General features: G+C 48.1%; 1 protein-coding gene across 1 annotated transcript; it reads right to left on the bottom strand.

Annotated features, from left to right (window-relative positions):
* Positions 1–5750: 5750 nt before the first annotated feature.
* LOC135881832 (dual specificity protein phosphatase 26-like) lies at positions 5751–15255 on the bottom strand. Its single transcript, XM_065408546.1, has 3 exons — positions 15107–15255; positions 8253–8470; positions 5751–5962 (listed from the first exon to the last, which is right to left on the bottom strand). Exons 1-3 carry the CDS (start codon positions 15253–15255, stop codon positions 5751–5753), a joined length of 579 nt encoding a protein of 192 aa, XP_065264618.1.
* Between the last annotated feature and the right edge of the window lie 745 nt (positions 15256–16000).

Here is a 16000-nt window from a genome sequence, read left to right as displayed (position 1 = left end):
CCATTGGTTTTGTTGGGTTGACACCAGGAATGAATTTGACCCATGAGTTTAAATTCATACTTTAGCCAGTTTCCATCTGTATAGAGGTCCACACAATGCAGATGGGTGCTGCTAGATACAGCTCTGCTAAGGTACTACAATCCTGACCTATAACTCCTTCCTGCTATTCCAACATTGGTCTTCCAGGATTTCAGTTTAAGTCAGCAGAGGTAGAACAACAGCTTGGTAGCCCACTTACCCCACCTAACCATGATGGCCTAGATTTTTATAGGTGTCTAGGCGTTGCCGTGCTTGGTGTCACTTGGGAGTCTAAATTCCCTCAACAGTCAATGGGAGATAGACGCCTATGTGCCTAAATCCCTTTTGAAAATTAGATGTAGGCTCCTATGTCAGTTAGATGTCGCACCGCTGAGCACAGCAACACACAAATACCTTTACAAATCTGGGCCGGCGACTACATTTTTCCCATGCCAGTTCCAAGATGGGAACTGTGGGGTCAGGGGGTGGGGAGGGAGAATGGGGAATGTGGCTGATCCTGTGAATTTGGGGCATCATTTGTATTTTCTTTATCACTGCAGTTCTCTGTCTCTGTGCAAGGGGCTGACAAGGGAAATGAGAGATGCCTTTCTGCTGGGTAAGTAGCGGAGCTGGGTGGAGTGCCAGTCTTGCTTTGTGTGGTGTTTGTTTCCTTTAAAAAAATGCAAATTAATCTCCTCAGACCTCAGATTTTCTCGCATTGCTGGGTCCCATGCTACTTGTGTCAATATACTCAAGAGAGAATTTGGGGCTGAAATGGTGAACCTCTGGGATAAAAAGAAGAAGAATGTATGGCAATTCTAAGTAGGATGCTCAGTAGCTATACAACTGTAAAGTGTTGGATGGGATTTTCAAAGGGGCCAATGCCTAATTCCTATTGAATGTCACGGGAGCTGGACAACTAACTCTGCTTTGATCTGCCAACCATGATCTGTAGGGACATCGTATTTTGTAATTGTTACACTTGGTTTTTACTCGTTCTGTGGTCCCCAATTCAGCTTTTGTTCTCAGGCCCCTATGCAGCAGAGCAGTTCAGCATGATCTGTCCAAGCACTGGAGCAGGTACCTAATTTGGTGGAGCAGGTGCCCATTTCTCACTGAAGTCGATGTTTAAGTGCTGGGCTGACAGGGACTACTGACCTGGGGCCTCAGACCTTAACTTGCAGGCGTAGCTCATGCATGTTGAGAAGTGAGGATGGGCAAGTGGTTGGAGAAAGACCCAAACCAGACTCCTGTTTAACTGAGCTGAGTCAGAATATATTTTAAGGTTTGGTTTTGTTCAGGAAACCAATTACATTTCTCCCTGTTTATCTAATACAAGCTACTCTTTGTTCTGAATTTAGTTCAGACGAATGATGCAAAATTGGCAGTTCTGGAGACTGAAGTCTTTTGTTTCCCTGCAGAACAACTACAGCATGGGCAGTGGCAGTGCATTCTTCCTCATGTCGCCCGTCTGATGCTTCTCAGTTATTTTCTTCTGGGGTGAGAGGGGAGGTCAGTCTCCACAGATTGTGGGGTCTTTGGCCTCTCAGCTGGGAACACTAACAAGAGTGAAAATTTAAGCTCTAGCACTGGTGGTGGTTTCAGTAATATGGACATTTGCCCAGTAAGAACTGGAGCCTACCACCTTATTTTCCATAGGCTACCACACAGCCATTGGATGGTAACAGTCTCTGGTTACTACCACCTTGGCTCACCATTGATCACTACCACCTTGAAATGGCACCAGTGAGGACGATGGCTCTGTATCCCACCCCTAATTAAATGTTTAAAAATGCCCTTTACCCCCCACCCTCCTCTCCTTCCATCCTTATAGACAGATATTTGGCTCTTCTTCAAAAGGCAGCTGGCCCTTCATCCTCACCTAGTCCTTTCCTCTGTCTCCCCCACCCACTCACCTGCTTTTCCCATCCACAGATCCTCCCCACAGCTGCACTCTGCCTCTGCTGCTGTTGGAGCAGCATCATGCTCTCTAAACTAGGTGCCATTTCTTCAGAACGCCTGGTTGTGGTGTTTTGGGGATCACCCAAACCAGTAAGGTTCTGTTTCTGCCTGCCCTGTGATCTTGGGTGCCTTCGTGCTATGCTGCTGTGTCTTAGAGCCCTGACACCACTAGCCAGACCACGAGTCTAAAAGTCTCACCCTGGCTTCCACCAGCCTGGTTACTCTTTGCAGGGTGACCCCAACAGCCTTTCTGGTCGCGAGTCTCATCAAAGCCGTCTACCCCAAGTTAACTACCAGACACTCCGACTTTTTCCCTTTGGTTCATCACCCCTAAAGGCATGAAACGAGCCCCAGAGTAATCAGTTTCCTTTGGCCCACACAGTCTGCACACCAGAGGCTTGCTTGGGGTAAAAACAAAGAAAAGGTTTATTTAAGAGAAATATCACAGATTCAAAGCTGAAGTCTGAAAGAAAAGCAAACACATACAAGTTACACAGAAAATAAAAATAAATACACAACTTCAGGCTTTATGCCTCTACATTAGACAAATCCCCTTTTCCAATATGCTACCTATTGCCTCTGAAGAGTTTCCTGGCATGCCACTGGTCTTAGAGGAAATTTCATGGATAGCTTCCTGCACCTCAGTTTCTGGATAAAAACTTCAGATAAAGTTTAAGGGCTTCCACCCCCTTCCCCACCCTCCCTGTCTTTTTTCCCTTCCTCTCCTGGCATGGTGACTCATGGTTATTTAGGGTGGGGAAATTCTAGCTAGGATGTCTCCGTGTTTTCCTATTAACCCTAACGGCCCACCATTTGTCTGCTCCTGGATTGTACAATGCTAGGTGCTTGGAGCTAGTCTTGGTCTGGTTGGGGAGGCAGGCCATCCCTGCCTGCCTGCCCACTCCCTGTTGTGAGGTGGAGCTGAATGTTGCAGCACAGATTATGATCACCATTTCATATCTACACAAATACATAAATTCATAACCACAGTCCATATAGCTCATAATGACCAAGTTCTGAATGTTACAAGCTTTGGTAAAAGACCTTACTTGAAATATTTTTATACACAATAACACTGTGTGACTCAATCGTTTGCTCTTTTGGGTTCTGCTCTCCCCGTAGGGTGTCGGGACCCTGACTGTCACAATGATGTATTTTTGTGGTGCCTCTTAGCCAAGGCAGTTCCACAAAATATGGGATCACAAGGCAAAAATGGTCAAGGAAGTTGAGATGCGGCGGTAAAAGGGCTGGGATCAATGGAAGGTCTGAGGATTATAATTTGTTTATATAGAACCATCGGTGTGTCTGGTGCTTTATAGGTGAAAACAAAAAGAAGAAATCTCTGTCTTAAGGGGCTTATGTCTTATGAGATAGAACAGCAGGACAGCTGACAGTGACAAGGAGGGTTTGGGGAGCAAAAGGGTTGGGGCCAGGGAGAACACTCCTTGGAAGATATAGACTCCCACAGGCAGCAACCAGTGCTTGCTTTTTTGGTGTTTGTTTTTTAACATAATGACATGTATAGCTATTTTTATTATAGAGGGGAGGCTACCGACTGGGAAGGACAGCTGCATGGAGTGGGATTGGCTGGGGAGCAGTTGGCATCTGGGCAGTAGTGTCATCATCGCTGGTGAATCTGTAGTTGGTTTGCATGGCTGTCACGGCTTGCAGTGGATGGGAAATATAACCCATCTGAAAGCCTAGATGTGTAACTGACTCATCAATTCACTTCAGTTTTATGTGAATTAAAGCAGGAGTTTGAAAACTGATTACGGGGCAGAGAGGAAAGCAGGTTTTGCTGTACGCAGCTGTCAGGTCATTCTTCAAAGAAGCATTGATAAATGTCAGGAGCCAGTAACCCCCAGATCTCTGTTTTAAACATTGTTTTCTGCATCTGAGAAATTCTCCTGTAATAACCAGATGTATTTGCAGCAAGGCTGACACTGCCCTGATCCTCATCAAATGAGAATAGAGGCCCTTTCACCTGGTTTTTTTTTTTAAGAAACCTGATATTTGCTGAATGAAGAAAAAAAAAAAAGTGAGTCACTCAGATAAAACGGTCAAAAGCAAAGCTTTCCAAAGCACAGTGTAACTGTATACACATTCCAAATAAATGAAGTTTCTGCATTAAAGTGACACTGTATATATTTTTCATAGCACGCCTAACAACTGTACTTAGTTGCTCTATGAGGGTATTAAAACACACACAATGCAGAATTACACAAGAATGTCAGGTTCTTTGAAAAACAAGAACACCCTTCGTAACCAAATATATCCAACAAACCAAGAACCAGACACAGGGCTAGAGTAGTTGCACAATGCAGACTGCAGCAATCTCAGGATTTGATGGACAATCAGAAGGTGTGAGCTCCAGGCTATATGTGGGCCAACCCAGCCTCTTCCAGGGAGAAGTCCACAAGAGAAGAGAGAAAATTCCCTAAGGTTCCACTTGCAGAGTTTCCTGTCAGTTGTGCCTAATAGGGTGTGGGGGAGTCATCCCAACCTCATAGATCTTGGTGATTCATGGGAAAGAGACTCCCTTCCACCTCTGAATCCTTGTGTGGTTTTCTGTGACATCACAGCACTGGTACTGGCAGAGTCTCCCTGCAGCTGCTGAGCAGCAGGCACAGAAAGGAGACAGAGAAAGTGAATACAATTTAATGCAGAAATCTGGGCAGGCTGCTCTGGATGGTGCCAAGGAGCATGTGGCCACTCCCCAGCTCCACCCCTAAAACTCCATGAAGTCACAATGAAGGGGCTTCTATAAGGTGTTGGGGGCAGTGCCAAAGCAGAAACACTGCCAGCAAAAGAACTACCCATGGAAATACCCCCAGGTGATTACATGGAGGGTTGTTCCAGGCCCACGTTAACCAGGGATGAGTCAAGTTGTTTGACATTTCAAATCCACGAGAACCCTGTGAGTTTGCAAGTTTTGGTTCAAATATGAAGGAGAGGCTGGAAAAGGAGTGGAAAATGGGAGCGAGGAAAAATATCCCTAGGGGAAAATGGAACAGACAATGGACAGAGTACCAAGAAAATACAGCACAAGGGTAAAAAAAAATAAAAAATAAAAAAAAAAGAGGGGAGGAGAGAGTCTCTGATTTGTAAAAGATGTAAGTACAGTGCACTTGTAGCTTGCAAGGCGTCCACTCAGGCCAGCCTAGCATTTGATAGATTTTTCTCTCCTTAATATAGAGCATAAATGCTGTCATTTACAGAGAAGTTCATTCCCCCCTCCCTTTTTGAATTGACTCTTCCTTTGGGGGAGCGGGGGTGGGAAATGGGGAAGCCATGGGTTTAAATTGTAGAAAAACCAAACATTCACACATACACACAAAAGTGGCACATCCTCAAACTCCATGAGAGGAGAGCCACCCATCTCTAATATCAGCTAAAGCAAACTGCACCTGACCAAGAATTAGGGTTGTTGCAGGGTTCTCTTCAGCCAGGATTACTGCGAAATATGGGATCAATCCCAGAAGGGCAGCAGATACAAATGGAGACTCAATAGGTGACAATTATCCCAAAGATCAGGATTAGTCAGATCAAGGTTAGAGTTAAGCCACTTTGAGGGAGAGAGGAGATAAGATGTGCAATTCAGAGCCAGATCCAAGTTCAGATTATGAGATCCCCCGTCACAAAATTTTGGAGAGGGGTAGGCTTTGGTACTAGAATTTTGGTTCAGATTCATTTAATCTTTTTACTTCCTTTAACACTGTGGGGCACTTCATATTTTGTAGTCACTATTGATCTTTTTTCTTCCCCCCATATTATAAGAGCTCACACAGGTTTGTCCTGTCTTGCAATTCAACATCTAGGTCGTGTAGCTGTTTCAGGAACCCTCGGTTTGGTGAAATGGCTCGGTGCTGGATGACACGTTGGACAGCATCGGTCAGTGAGAAGTGATGGTAGATCATAAGGTAAGCCAGCACCAAGGTGGCGGATCTGCTTTTACCAACAACACAGTGAACTAAGATCTTTCCTGAAAAAGAGAAACAAAGATGAATTGTGCTGCTCCAGTCTGCTCAGAAGTGTCACAATGGGTCTTGGGCCGCTCAGCACGTTGATCATGGACTACCCTAGTTTTCATCTCTTGGACACTGCTTTGAATACATCCCGGGTCAATGACCAAAAACCATTCTAATGTGATCGTTATTCATCCTCCAGTATATGAAATAGGTTGCGGGTCTCAGGCAAGTTAATTCTGGACAAGTATCTCCTGCTCAAAATGCAGCGCTATTATGTGGCATTGTTGGCAGTCTTGGCAGAGAAGCCAAGTACTCATTGAAAGCATCGTCAATGCTTTCAAATCCAGAGGCATTCCCTCAATAAAGGCACTGAGGAATATTGTAGGGGTATTGTGGGAGAAGCTTGTAGTGCTACTGCTGCTGCCTGTGCCAAACATTTCCTGTGGATAACTAGAGGTCAGTGCTCACCATATGGTGCCTCTCATGGGTGTTTTAAAAAAAAGTATGGCACTCAAGATGAAACTGGGTCACACAGGTTCTTATACTGGCCTTACAGAGCCAGTGCCTATTGTGTTTCACCATAGCTAGTGCAATCTCGCAGCATGCAAGAGGACTCCTACTAAATAGAGGGGGTCAGACTTCAGAGTCCACGAGATATTAGGTATCTCTGAGGTAGATTCCCTCCTGATTCACATCATCTTCTACGGAGCATGGCCCCTGAGGCAGAAAATCCTCTCAGAGGGCAGGGGAGGCAGTGCCGGCAGAAAGTAGCCCCAACCTACCTTCCATTAACGGGCCTAAAAGGAGCTATCATGGCCCAAAACTAAGCTTGTGGTGGTTGGAGAATTGGGTGTGTCTAGGGTTGCAGGGAGGTGTGTTTATTCAGCACATCCCTACTGAAGCCTCTGTCAGAATCTACAACTGCCTTCCCTGGTGGATCCTTTTGAGGAAGGTCACGGGGGGCGGGGGGAAGGGGAGGGGAAACACTGTCTGCTTTCTCCTTTGGGATGAATCTGCTCTGAAGTACAGCTCCACCGTTGGCTCTTGGAGGTGCAGCTGATGTTAGCTGGGGTGAATCTAGCCCTCTAAATAGTACAGTGATCCATTCCATAAGTGAACAGAAATTACTGGTAATGTTGTCCTGTGTCCTGATGGATTTATAACAGAAGGAAACAGCATGACCCTGGACCTTGTCAATGGCTCATTGACACATCTCTCTGTGATAGCTGGTATCACAACATCACCTTATTGCAACATCTGCTCTTGGCTGTTTTGTAGTCAGAGAAGGAGTGATTCATGTGCATTTGCTTTCTGATGAATCAACGCAGAACACTGGTGCCATCATATCCCAGCTGTTATATATTAACCACTCTCTAAACTACATCATCATCCTCCGTAGGCCTTTTTCCTTCTGTTCAAAGAAAGGGAAGCTGGTCTAGTGATTACAAGGGGGCCATGTGGAGCCTGGATACCTAGCTTTGCCACTGACTTGCTGTGTAACTTTGTGTATGCTATTTAACCTCTTGGTGTCCCATTTCCCTCCCATCTCTAAAGGGAGACAGCCCATCAGGGCCCTGCTGGCCCAGATGAAAGGAGCTGCAGGTCTGTAGTAGGCCAGTTCCTGGCTGGGACCAGACGGATGAGGAAAGGTGCACCCCTCTGGACAAAGGAGGTTGAAGGATAACCAGAGTTTTTGGTTCTGGCTGCATTGTGCATAGCTGGGTTTCCAGGGGAGAGAGGACATGAGAACCTTAACCCTGAGCTAAGGGTGAAGCTCAAGAATACAGTTAGGAAGAGGCCCAGGGAACAAGTGGCAACTAATTGGATTGAGCAATACGTGGTGGCTCTTTACTGGGTTCCTGGGCTGGAAACCCAGAGTAATGGGCAGGCACGGGTTCCCCTACTGGCTACAGGTAAAGTGATATAAACCCCAAGAAAGGGATGGAGCTTATTTGGGAGCCTGAACAAAGGGCTGAATTTAAAGGGTCCAGAGCCGGGGCTGAAGACCCTAGTGAGGGCAAAATAGACCATTTATTTATTGGACTCTTTAATACCCTGGAAGGGGTTCATTCAGACTTTGTGACTTGGCCAGAGGGCCAAGCCATTGAAGACACAGCAAGGCTGGCCTGCGGGGGCCAAGAAAAGGACTGTGATACCACACTCTGCCACTTGGAGGCGCTCCAGAGGTGAGTGCGCTTTGGTAGTCTGTCTCCCAGTGGTGTTGGGTAATGTTTGTATGGCAGCTGATGATCCTGGGATAAAAGTACTACGTAAGCACAGAGTATTATCAAGAGAGGCACTTACCGTTCAGAGCACTCAGTGCTTTATTAATATACTCGGAGGCAGGGTAGAAATGCTCACGCAGGTTAAAATCAGTTGAATCTTCTGCAGCTATTCCACAATAATGGATTTCCTGGCCATAGAAGGCTTGGTCTCCTTTACTTTCCCATGTGGAATGTGCCGCATTCAGTACATGGGTGATGCCAAGTTTCCTCAGTTCTTCCTTGTCATGTGCAATCAAGCTACCAAGAATTAGGTATAAAAGGTCACAAGGAAAAGTATTAAATGAAAGAGTTTGATGTGGTCAAGTCCCTGATGCCTCTTATTCAGACTGAATGTCACTGAACAGTTCAGGACCTGTTACACTTGGAGATCTGTTGTTTGCATGCCATAACACCAAGCATGAGACAGAAAGTTGTGATTTCTAATCTGATGATCACATAGGAGCTGCACATAGAAAATATGCAATTGCATGTAAATATGAAAAGAGATTTCATGTCTACGAAAATAACCTCTTCTCTCTCTCTCTCTCTCTCTCTCTCTGTGTAAGTTCCTATGAGTTTTAATGAGAATTAAAAGCCCAATCCTGAGAGATGCAAAGCTGCCTTCATTCCCACTGAAGTCAAGGGGTTTTGTTGGCCCTGAGCTCTTGACAAGGTGGTTCACTTCACGAATGGGTTCAGATTGAAAGGACATAGTCAAGCTTTTAGCTTAGTCTGCAGCCATTTCGCCTCGATCTGTAATAATTTCCGAATGCATTTTTGCAGGACTAGGGGTGTTAGCCCATGGAACCTGGCTAAATTCCAATGGTTAATTACATTCTGCCTGCTTAAAATTCAGCAGCTAGATTCATTTGTGGAAGGCATTCTTCATGTTTTGCCCTGAACTGTTGTGCAGCATTCCTCTGCACTGTTCAAGGCCTTCAGCCTTCCACCCCAAAGGGCACTGCATTTCACTATGGGTGATGCATGTACATCAATGTAATAGTCAGTTTGTTGAGCACTTAGGATCCTCTGTGATGAACGGCAGCATATAGCAGGCAGCCATTAGTATTCTGCTTTAAAGGAGAGAGGTTCAGGTTGTTTGCACAGTATGAGATAAGAAATTTGGAAGCTAGCTTTCAAGATGAAAAAGGCTTTATTAGCAAAATATAGTCTTAACTCTAGATTGTTCTTTCATTTCCGCTTGCCAAGCAGCCTCCTGGGTGATTATACAGGGCTAATTCCCAGGAAACAGGCCATCAAAACTGTAAATCTATGATAGCGCTACGGACTACTGTACCGTATGGCACCGTTCAGATGCTAATTAATCTCCACTGACACAGGCTTGCTCAGAAAGGGCCTGATCCAAAGCCTATTGAACTCAGTGGAAAGACTTCTATTGACTCCAATGGACTTGGGCTCTAACTTCAAATTTCTTTCTCTTCCCCTCCTAAGAAGGTGCTTACTCCAGAGAATAGTTGATGCCTGTGCAAATGGTCCCACTGATTTCAATAGAGGGGAAAAATCCTGTCTGCAGTTCTTGATAAATTCCAGTTAAACTCTGTAGTTTTGCTTTTTACTCATTTCAATTTTTAAATAACTCTGTGTTCTTCTTCGATATTCAAGATCTGCTGCCTTGTTCAGCTGCTCAGCCCTTTCTGCTGTTGGATCTTTGCGGAGCACACACAGACACTGTTCTCAACTGTGAATGGAAACCAGGGATTTTTTAAAAATGCTCTTGAAAGAATAGAGATTTCCACTGACATTATTAAACCCTTCAACAAAATAAATGCATTTTAAAATAAAAATGCAATGAAGATGGCCACCAATTGTGGCATGTTGCCAGCATGACAAGGCCTCCATTATACCATTGCAGGATTACTGGCCTCAAATCCAACAGGTTTGGAAAGCAGATTAGAACTCATGATTTGCACTTGCAGAATTTGAAACATAAAGTATTGTTTCAATTTTTAAAACATATGGTCTTGTTTCCCCAGCACATGCTTGCTCATTATTTTATGCTCTGTTCGATTATTGCTAAGACTTCCAGTTTTCAAATATAATCACAGGGAAATGTGGCTAAAGAATCACTAGTAGCTCCTTCCTTCTCTTATGGTAATTATCATGATTATTATGTCCAAATATTTAAGCCCGCAGGGGGACCTGTTTGATATAAAAACAGGGTTCTAGACTTGCACAGTTGGCAAAATTAATGTTTCTTTATGCATCAGAAAGAAGCAAATACAGGGTGAAATCCTAGCGACCCTGCACAAAATTCATGTCAAAGGGCTTTGTGCAGGTGACCTCTGTAGGGCTGGAATGAAATCCTTCTCTCCCAGTTGTACCGCCCCTAATGACACTTCTCTATTACGATTCCAGATCAGGAAGCCCTCCGAGCATGGAATGTTTATCAACCCCAGTGGGAGTTCTGCATGCAAAGGGCTTTCAGGTTAGGGCCTAATTTATCCACCTTTGAAATTTAAATGCCTTGATCTAGCAAATATTAAGCATGGGAATAGGCCCACTGGGACTAAGCATGAAAAGCACATACTTAAATACTTCCTAAGCAGTAAACACTTATGTTTTCTTTTCTGGATTTCTGTGGCCAACAGTGCAGATTGTATAGTTGATTATTTTAAAGCTATAATGCAAAGAAGTCGGTGTGTGTATTTAAATAAGATAAGAAATTTTGCAGTTAGGGAAGAGTTGAGAAGCAGCATAGAAAGTGTTAGGAAGGTTAGAGTCTTCTGGGGGAGCTGTAGGAAAGGGTTAAATTGGGCTTATAAGAAAAATTTCATCTATCTTAAGGCCTTGATTCAGCAAAGCGGTAAAGCACATGTATAACTTTAAGCACATTCTTACATCTTATTGACTTCAATTGTATTTAAGAACATACCTAAAGTTAAGCATGTGCTTAAGTGCTTTGCTGAGTCAAGGTCTAAGAATGGGATAGCTACCACAGCTCCAAAATAGAGCAAAAATATTCCAAAAATAACTTTGTAACAGGGTGCTTGTAGGTCCGAGTGGCCTAATGATTGGTGTGCCCAACTTCCAACCCTTTGTTTCCTTGGTCAAGGTGCCTCAGTCTTTCAGACTGTGGGGGGTAGGGGTCCCGGACCCTCCCACTCCATCAGGTCCCAGCCCAGGGCCCTGTGTGAGTTGACTCCTGAACAGGGGGCATTCCAAGGAGGGAATCTAAATCCACTGCCCTGGGCTACGTTAGGGTTGCCGGAATGCCCAGTCAAAAAGGGACCCTAGTGTCTCCGGTCAGCACTGCCAACCGGGCTGTTAAAAGTTCGGACAGCGGTACTGCAGGTCTAAGGCAGGCTAGTTCCTACCTGTCCTGGCACTGTGTTGCACCCCGAAAGCGGCCAGCAGGTCCGGTTCCTAGCTGGGGGGGGGCCACAGGGCTCCTTGCACTGCCCCCACCCCGAGCACTGGCTCCGCACTCCCTTTGGCTATGAACCGTGGCCAATGGGAGCTGGGGGGGGCGGTGCCTCTGGGCAAGAGCAGCACACGGAGCCTCCTGGTCCCCCTGCCTAGGACCCGGACCTGCTGCTGGCTGCTTCTGGGATGCAGTGCTTAGCCAGGACAGGCAGGTAGCCTACCTTAGCTCCGCTGCACTGCTGACCAGGAGCTGCCCGAGGTAAGCCCATGCCCCAATCCCGAGCCCCTGCCCCAGCCCTGAGACCCCCAAACCTGGAGCCCCCTCCTGCATTCCAAACCCCTCATCTCCGGCCCCACCCCAGAGCCTGCACCTCCAGCTAGAGCCCTCACCCCCCTGGACCCCAACCCTCTGCCCCAGCCCTGCGCCCCTCCAAACCCAGAGCCCCCTCCTGCACTCCAAACCCTCCATCCCAGAGCCCCTACCCCTTCCTGCACCCCAATCCCCTGCCTCAACATGCAGCCCCCTCCTGCACCCCAAATCCCTCATCCCTGGCCCCAGCGCAGAGCCCGCACCCCCAGCCCAGATCCCATATCCCCTCCCACACCCCAGCCCCCTGCCTCAATCCACAGCCCCCTCCCAGATTCTGAATCCCTCGGCCCCAGCCTGGAGCCCCTTCCTGGACCCCAAACCCCTCATCCCCAGAGCCCACACCCTGAACCCCTCATTTCTGGCCCCACCCCCGGAGCCCTCACTTCCTCCTGCACCTCAACTCCCTGCCCCAGCCCAGTGAAAGTGAGTGAGGATGGGGGACAGCGAGCCACCAAGGAAGAGGGAATGTAGTGAACAGGGCCTCGGGGAAGGGGTGAGGCTAGGGTGTTCGGTTTGTGCGATTAGAAAGTTGGCAATCCTAGGCTACTTCCTACCAGTGTTCCTTCAGTTTGGGGCATGGCCCATATAGTCCAATTTGTTGGGATGGCTTGCCTCCCTTGGCGCCTTCTCGTGGATCTTGGGCTGCATCCTGCCATGTTCCCACACTCCTTCAGGTGGGGCGGCTGTAAGTTTGGTGAAGCCAAACCCCACAATGTCTCTGGGGTGCAGTCACCCAGTTACTGGAGGCGCCTAGCTCTTCTCTGCAATCTCCCTTGTCTGGGAGACAGAACATGCTCCATAGTGGCTGACTTGGCCTGTAGGCTAGTGATCCTTCCTTTCAGGTAGGGCTGTAGCTAGCTCCTGCCTCTTCACCAGTCAGGGCTGGTGCAACCACTAGGCGAACTAGGCGGTCGCCTAGGGCGCCAAGTGGTTGGGGGCGTCTGGGATTTTTCCTCCCCTCCCCTCCCTTCCCCTCACGCAGAGTGTGGCGTGGCTGATTGGGCGCCTGGGCCTGATTTAGCCGCTCCCATTGGCCTCCAGCAGGCAGATCCCCTCCCCTGCTCCCCCTGCCTCAGCGTCGCGTCACCAGCACTCTGCGGGGGAGGGGCTGTGTGCTCAGCAGCTTGTTTGGTTTGGCTCCACGTGGAGCCAGCGGCTCAAGTGGCATGGTGGTAAGGGAAGTCCCGGGGGGCTATCAGGGAGCAGGGGGAGGGTTGGATGGGTCGGGAGTTCTGGGGGGGCTGTCAGAGGGCAGGGAGTGATTGGATGGGGCGTGGGAGTCCTGGGGGTCTGTCTGGGGGCGAGGGTGTGGATAAAGGTTTGGGCAGTTAGGGGACAGGTAGGGGGTAGGGTCCTAGGGGGGCAGTTCGTGTGGGGGGGGTCTCAGGAGGGGGCAGTCAGGGGACAAGGAGCAGGAAGGCTTAGGTAGGGGGTGGGGTCCTGGGGGGCAGTTAAGAGCAGGGGTCCCAGGAGGGGGCAGTCAGGGGACAAGGAGCCGGGGGGGGGGGGGTTGGAGGTTCTGAGGGGGGCGTGAAGTGGGAGGGAGTGGATGGGGGTGGGGCTCGGGTGGGGCTTTCCCCCCCGTCCTCTCTTTTGATTATTGAAATATGGTAACCCTAAAAAAGTGGTGCCCTGGCTCGGCAGGGAGGAGCCACCTTCAGGAGGCACCAGAGAGCCAGAGCGTCGGCTTGCGGGGGTGGCGAGCCCCAGCCATGGAGGAGCCTGCGCGGCGCAGGGGGGCAGCAGCCCTGCAAAGGCTGTGGTGCTGCTAGTGGGGAGCAGCCGCACCTCCTGCCCAGGCTGTGGCCCGGCGCCCCCCCCCCCCAGGGGCTTCTGCAGGTTGCAGCGGATCCATGCGGGCACCGGCCCCCGTGTACCCCCTGGTTCCCCACTCGCCACGCTTGGGCTCTACGGCTCCAGGGCATGTGAGCCACCGCCAGGGCGCGGGGCCCTGAGCCTGCTCTGGGAGGGGCAGCGGCGGTGGCGGCTAACACTCCCGGGAGCCGCAGAGCCCGAGTGCAGCAAGGGAGGAGCCGGGGAGGGACACAGGGGTTGCCGCCCACATGCATCCACTGCAGGAGCCACCGGGGGGGGGGTGCCGGGCGGGTCATAGCCGGGGCAGGTGCACCCCCCCGGCTTCCCCCTCACTGCGCTCGGGTTCTGCAGCTCCCAGGCATGTGAGCCACTGCTGCACCTCCCGGAGCAGGCTCAGGGCCCTGCGCCCCGGCAGCGGCTCACATGCCCGGGAGCCGCAGAGCCCGAGCGCAGCGAGGGAGGAACCGGGGGGCACATGGTGGGGCTGGCGCCCGCATGCATCCACTGCAGCCTGCAGGAGCCCCCGGGGGGGGGGGGGTGCCGAGCCGCAGCCTGAGCAGGAGGGGCCTCTGAAGTCTATAAAGGCTAGTTGGGATTTGCCCCTCAATGAACCGATGTGGGGAGGGGGGAGGGGGCGCAATGTGGAAGTTTCGCCTAGGGCGCAAAATATCCTTGCACCGGCCCTGTCACCAGTCAGCCCTGAATTGAGCCTTTTCTACCCCCTCCAGGCCTGGCATTGGCGGCAGGCTTAGCTGGGCCCAAAGGCTGTCCTTAATCCCTGCCATGCTGGCAGGCAGTTTCTCTGCTTCATCACAAACTTATTAACCAAAAGTTATGGGTCCAGTTTAATTTAAAAAATGGTTATATTTGTGAGCAAAAAAATCCAGCTGAAGATCAGTTTGCTCTAAAAACAAATTTTAGAATGTTAATTTTTTTTAATGTGAAAATATCCATTTCATGGAAATCTGTTGAAAAACAAAACATGTCTCATGAAATGAGAAATATTCTATACCAAATTTAGAGAGCTCTGTCACAGTTGTATGCACAACTTGAGAATGTACTGTTTGTAGTATTTGTAAAATCCATTAAAAATAATTGTAATAATTATATAAAATAATAGAGAAAAATATTGCATGTGGGAATTCTTTTCTAACTGTATTCTTTGGTATGGTAAGTACTTTCTTTAGTGTGTAATGCACACTCCAGTTCTAATCTAAAAGTCAATTTTAAAACTACTAGTTGTTTTACAGATATCACCAAGTAAAACAGTGAGACAGCTTACATTGACAATCATAAAGAATGGCTTAGTTTCAAATAACACTTACATATCACCTATATACAGGTTAGGCCACACTTCATCCACATGATTTAATTCCATCCTGCAGCTGTCCAAAACATGCTCCAGCTCTTTGACCGAAGGAGTGGCAGATGGGAAACGCTGATGGTTTGGAAGGTTCTGACCGTTTTCAGACATTGACCCTTTGGTTATGTATTGATTTAGCTTATCTGAGACCCGGTCAGATACGGTTGCTGAGGAATTGATAGTGGAGCTCCTGCTGAACTATGCTTTCCTTGCTGACACTTGATGTTTCCAAGCAGCTGTATCTCTTCAAATATGGCAGGCCTTATTCCAGCCCCTCTGATTCACTTGGCGCCATGTCAGGGCTGGAATGGAAACTTTAACTGACAACACAAAAGTATGCAATAAACAAGTGTTAATTACAATATTGCACTGCATGCCCGAAGTAAACAATGTTACTGGAGCTCAGAAGATCAGCCAGAGCTCTCTGCAAAAGAACTGTCATTCTACTCCAGCACTGTTCTAGTATTAGTGGTAGTCAACTAAAAACAGGGAGACAGTTCATTTCAGAGAAAGGTCCAAAATAAACAAACGTCAGTAAGTTTCCACTGGAGATTTACGTGACTCTATCTAAGCTAAATATAATTAAGAAGGACTAGTCACCACTTTGCTTACAAGTTTCTATATCTTTAACAACAAAATAATAATTAATGATCACAATGAGCTTTGCTGAGACTGAAGTAACCAGAAACAGGCATGACACCCACCCCATCAAATCACCCAAATGGAAATGCAGGAAACTCAGAGGAACGTCCAGCCCATCGCCTGTGTTTCTGACCCCGTCTCTCATGGTTGGTGAAGTTTAACAAAGCACAGCTTGCTCCCATAATCACAACTGAGATCAGCCATGCCTCCTTCC

Source organism: Emys orbicularis, chromosome 7, assembly GCF_028017835.1.
Source record: "Emys orbicularis isolate rEmyOrb1 chromosome 7, rEmyOrb1.hap1, whole genome shotgun sequence".
Classification (NCBI taxonomy): domain Eukaryota; kingdom Metazoa; phylum Chordata; order Testudines; family Emydidae; genus Emys; species Emys orbicularis.
Note: the sequence above shows the minus strand (reverse complement) of the source record. Positions and strands in the feature narration are given on the sequence as shown.

What these genes read in the sequence shown, in the direction of transcription:
- LOC135881832 (XM_065408546.1), bottom strand. Translation starts at nt 15,255, where the DNA reads ATGTCTGAAAACGGTCAGAACCTTCCAAACCATCAGCGTTTCCCATCT. An exon ending in AACCTGTATATAGGTGATAT is followed by an intron (nt 8,471 to 15,106) that starts GTAAGTGTTATT and finishes AATTCTTGGTAG; the next exon opens with CTTGATTGCACATGACAAGG. An exon ending in AGCACTGAGTGCTCTGAACG is followed by an intron (nt 5,963 to 8,252) that starts GTAAGTGCCTCT and finishes TCTCTTTTTCAG; the next exon opens with GAAAGATCTTAGTTCACTGT.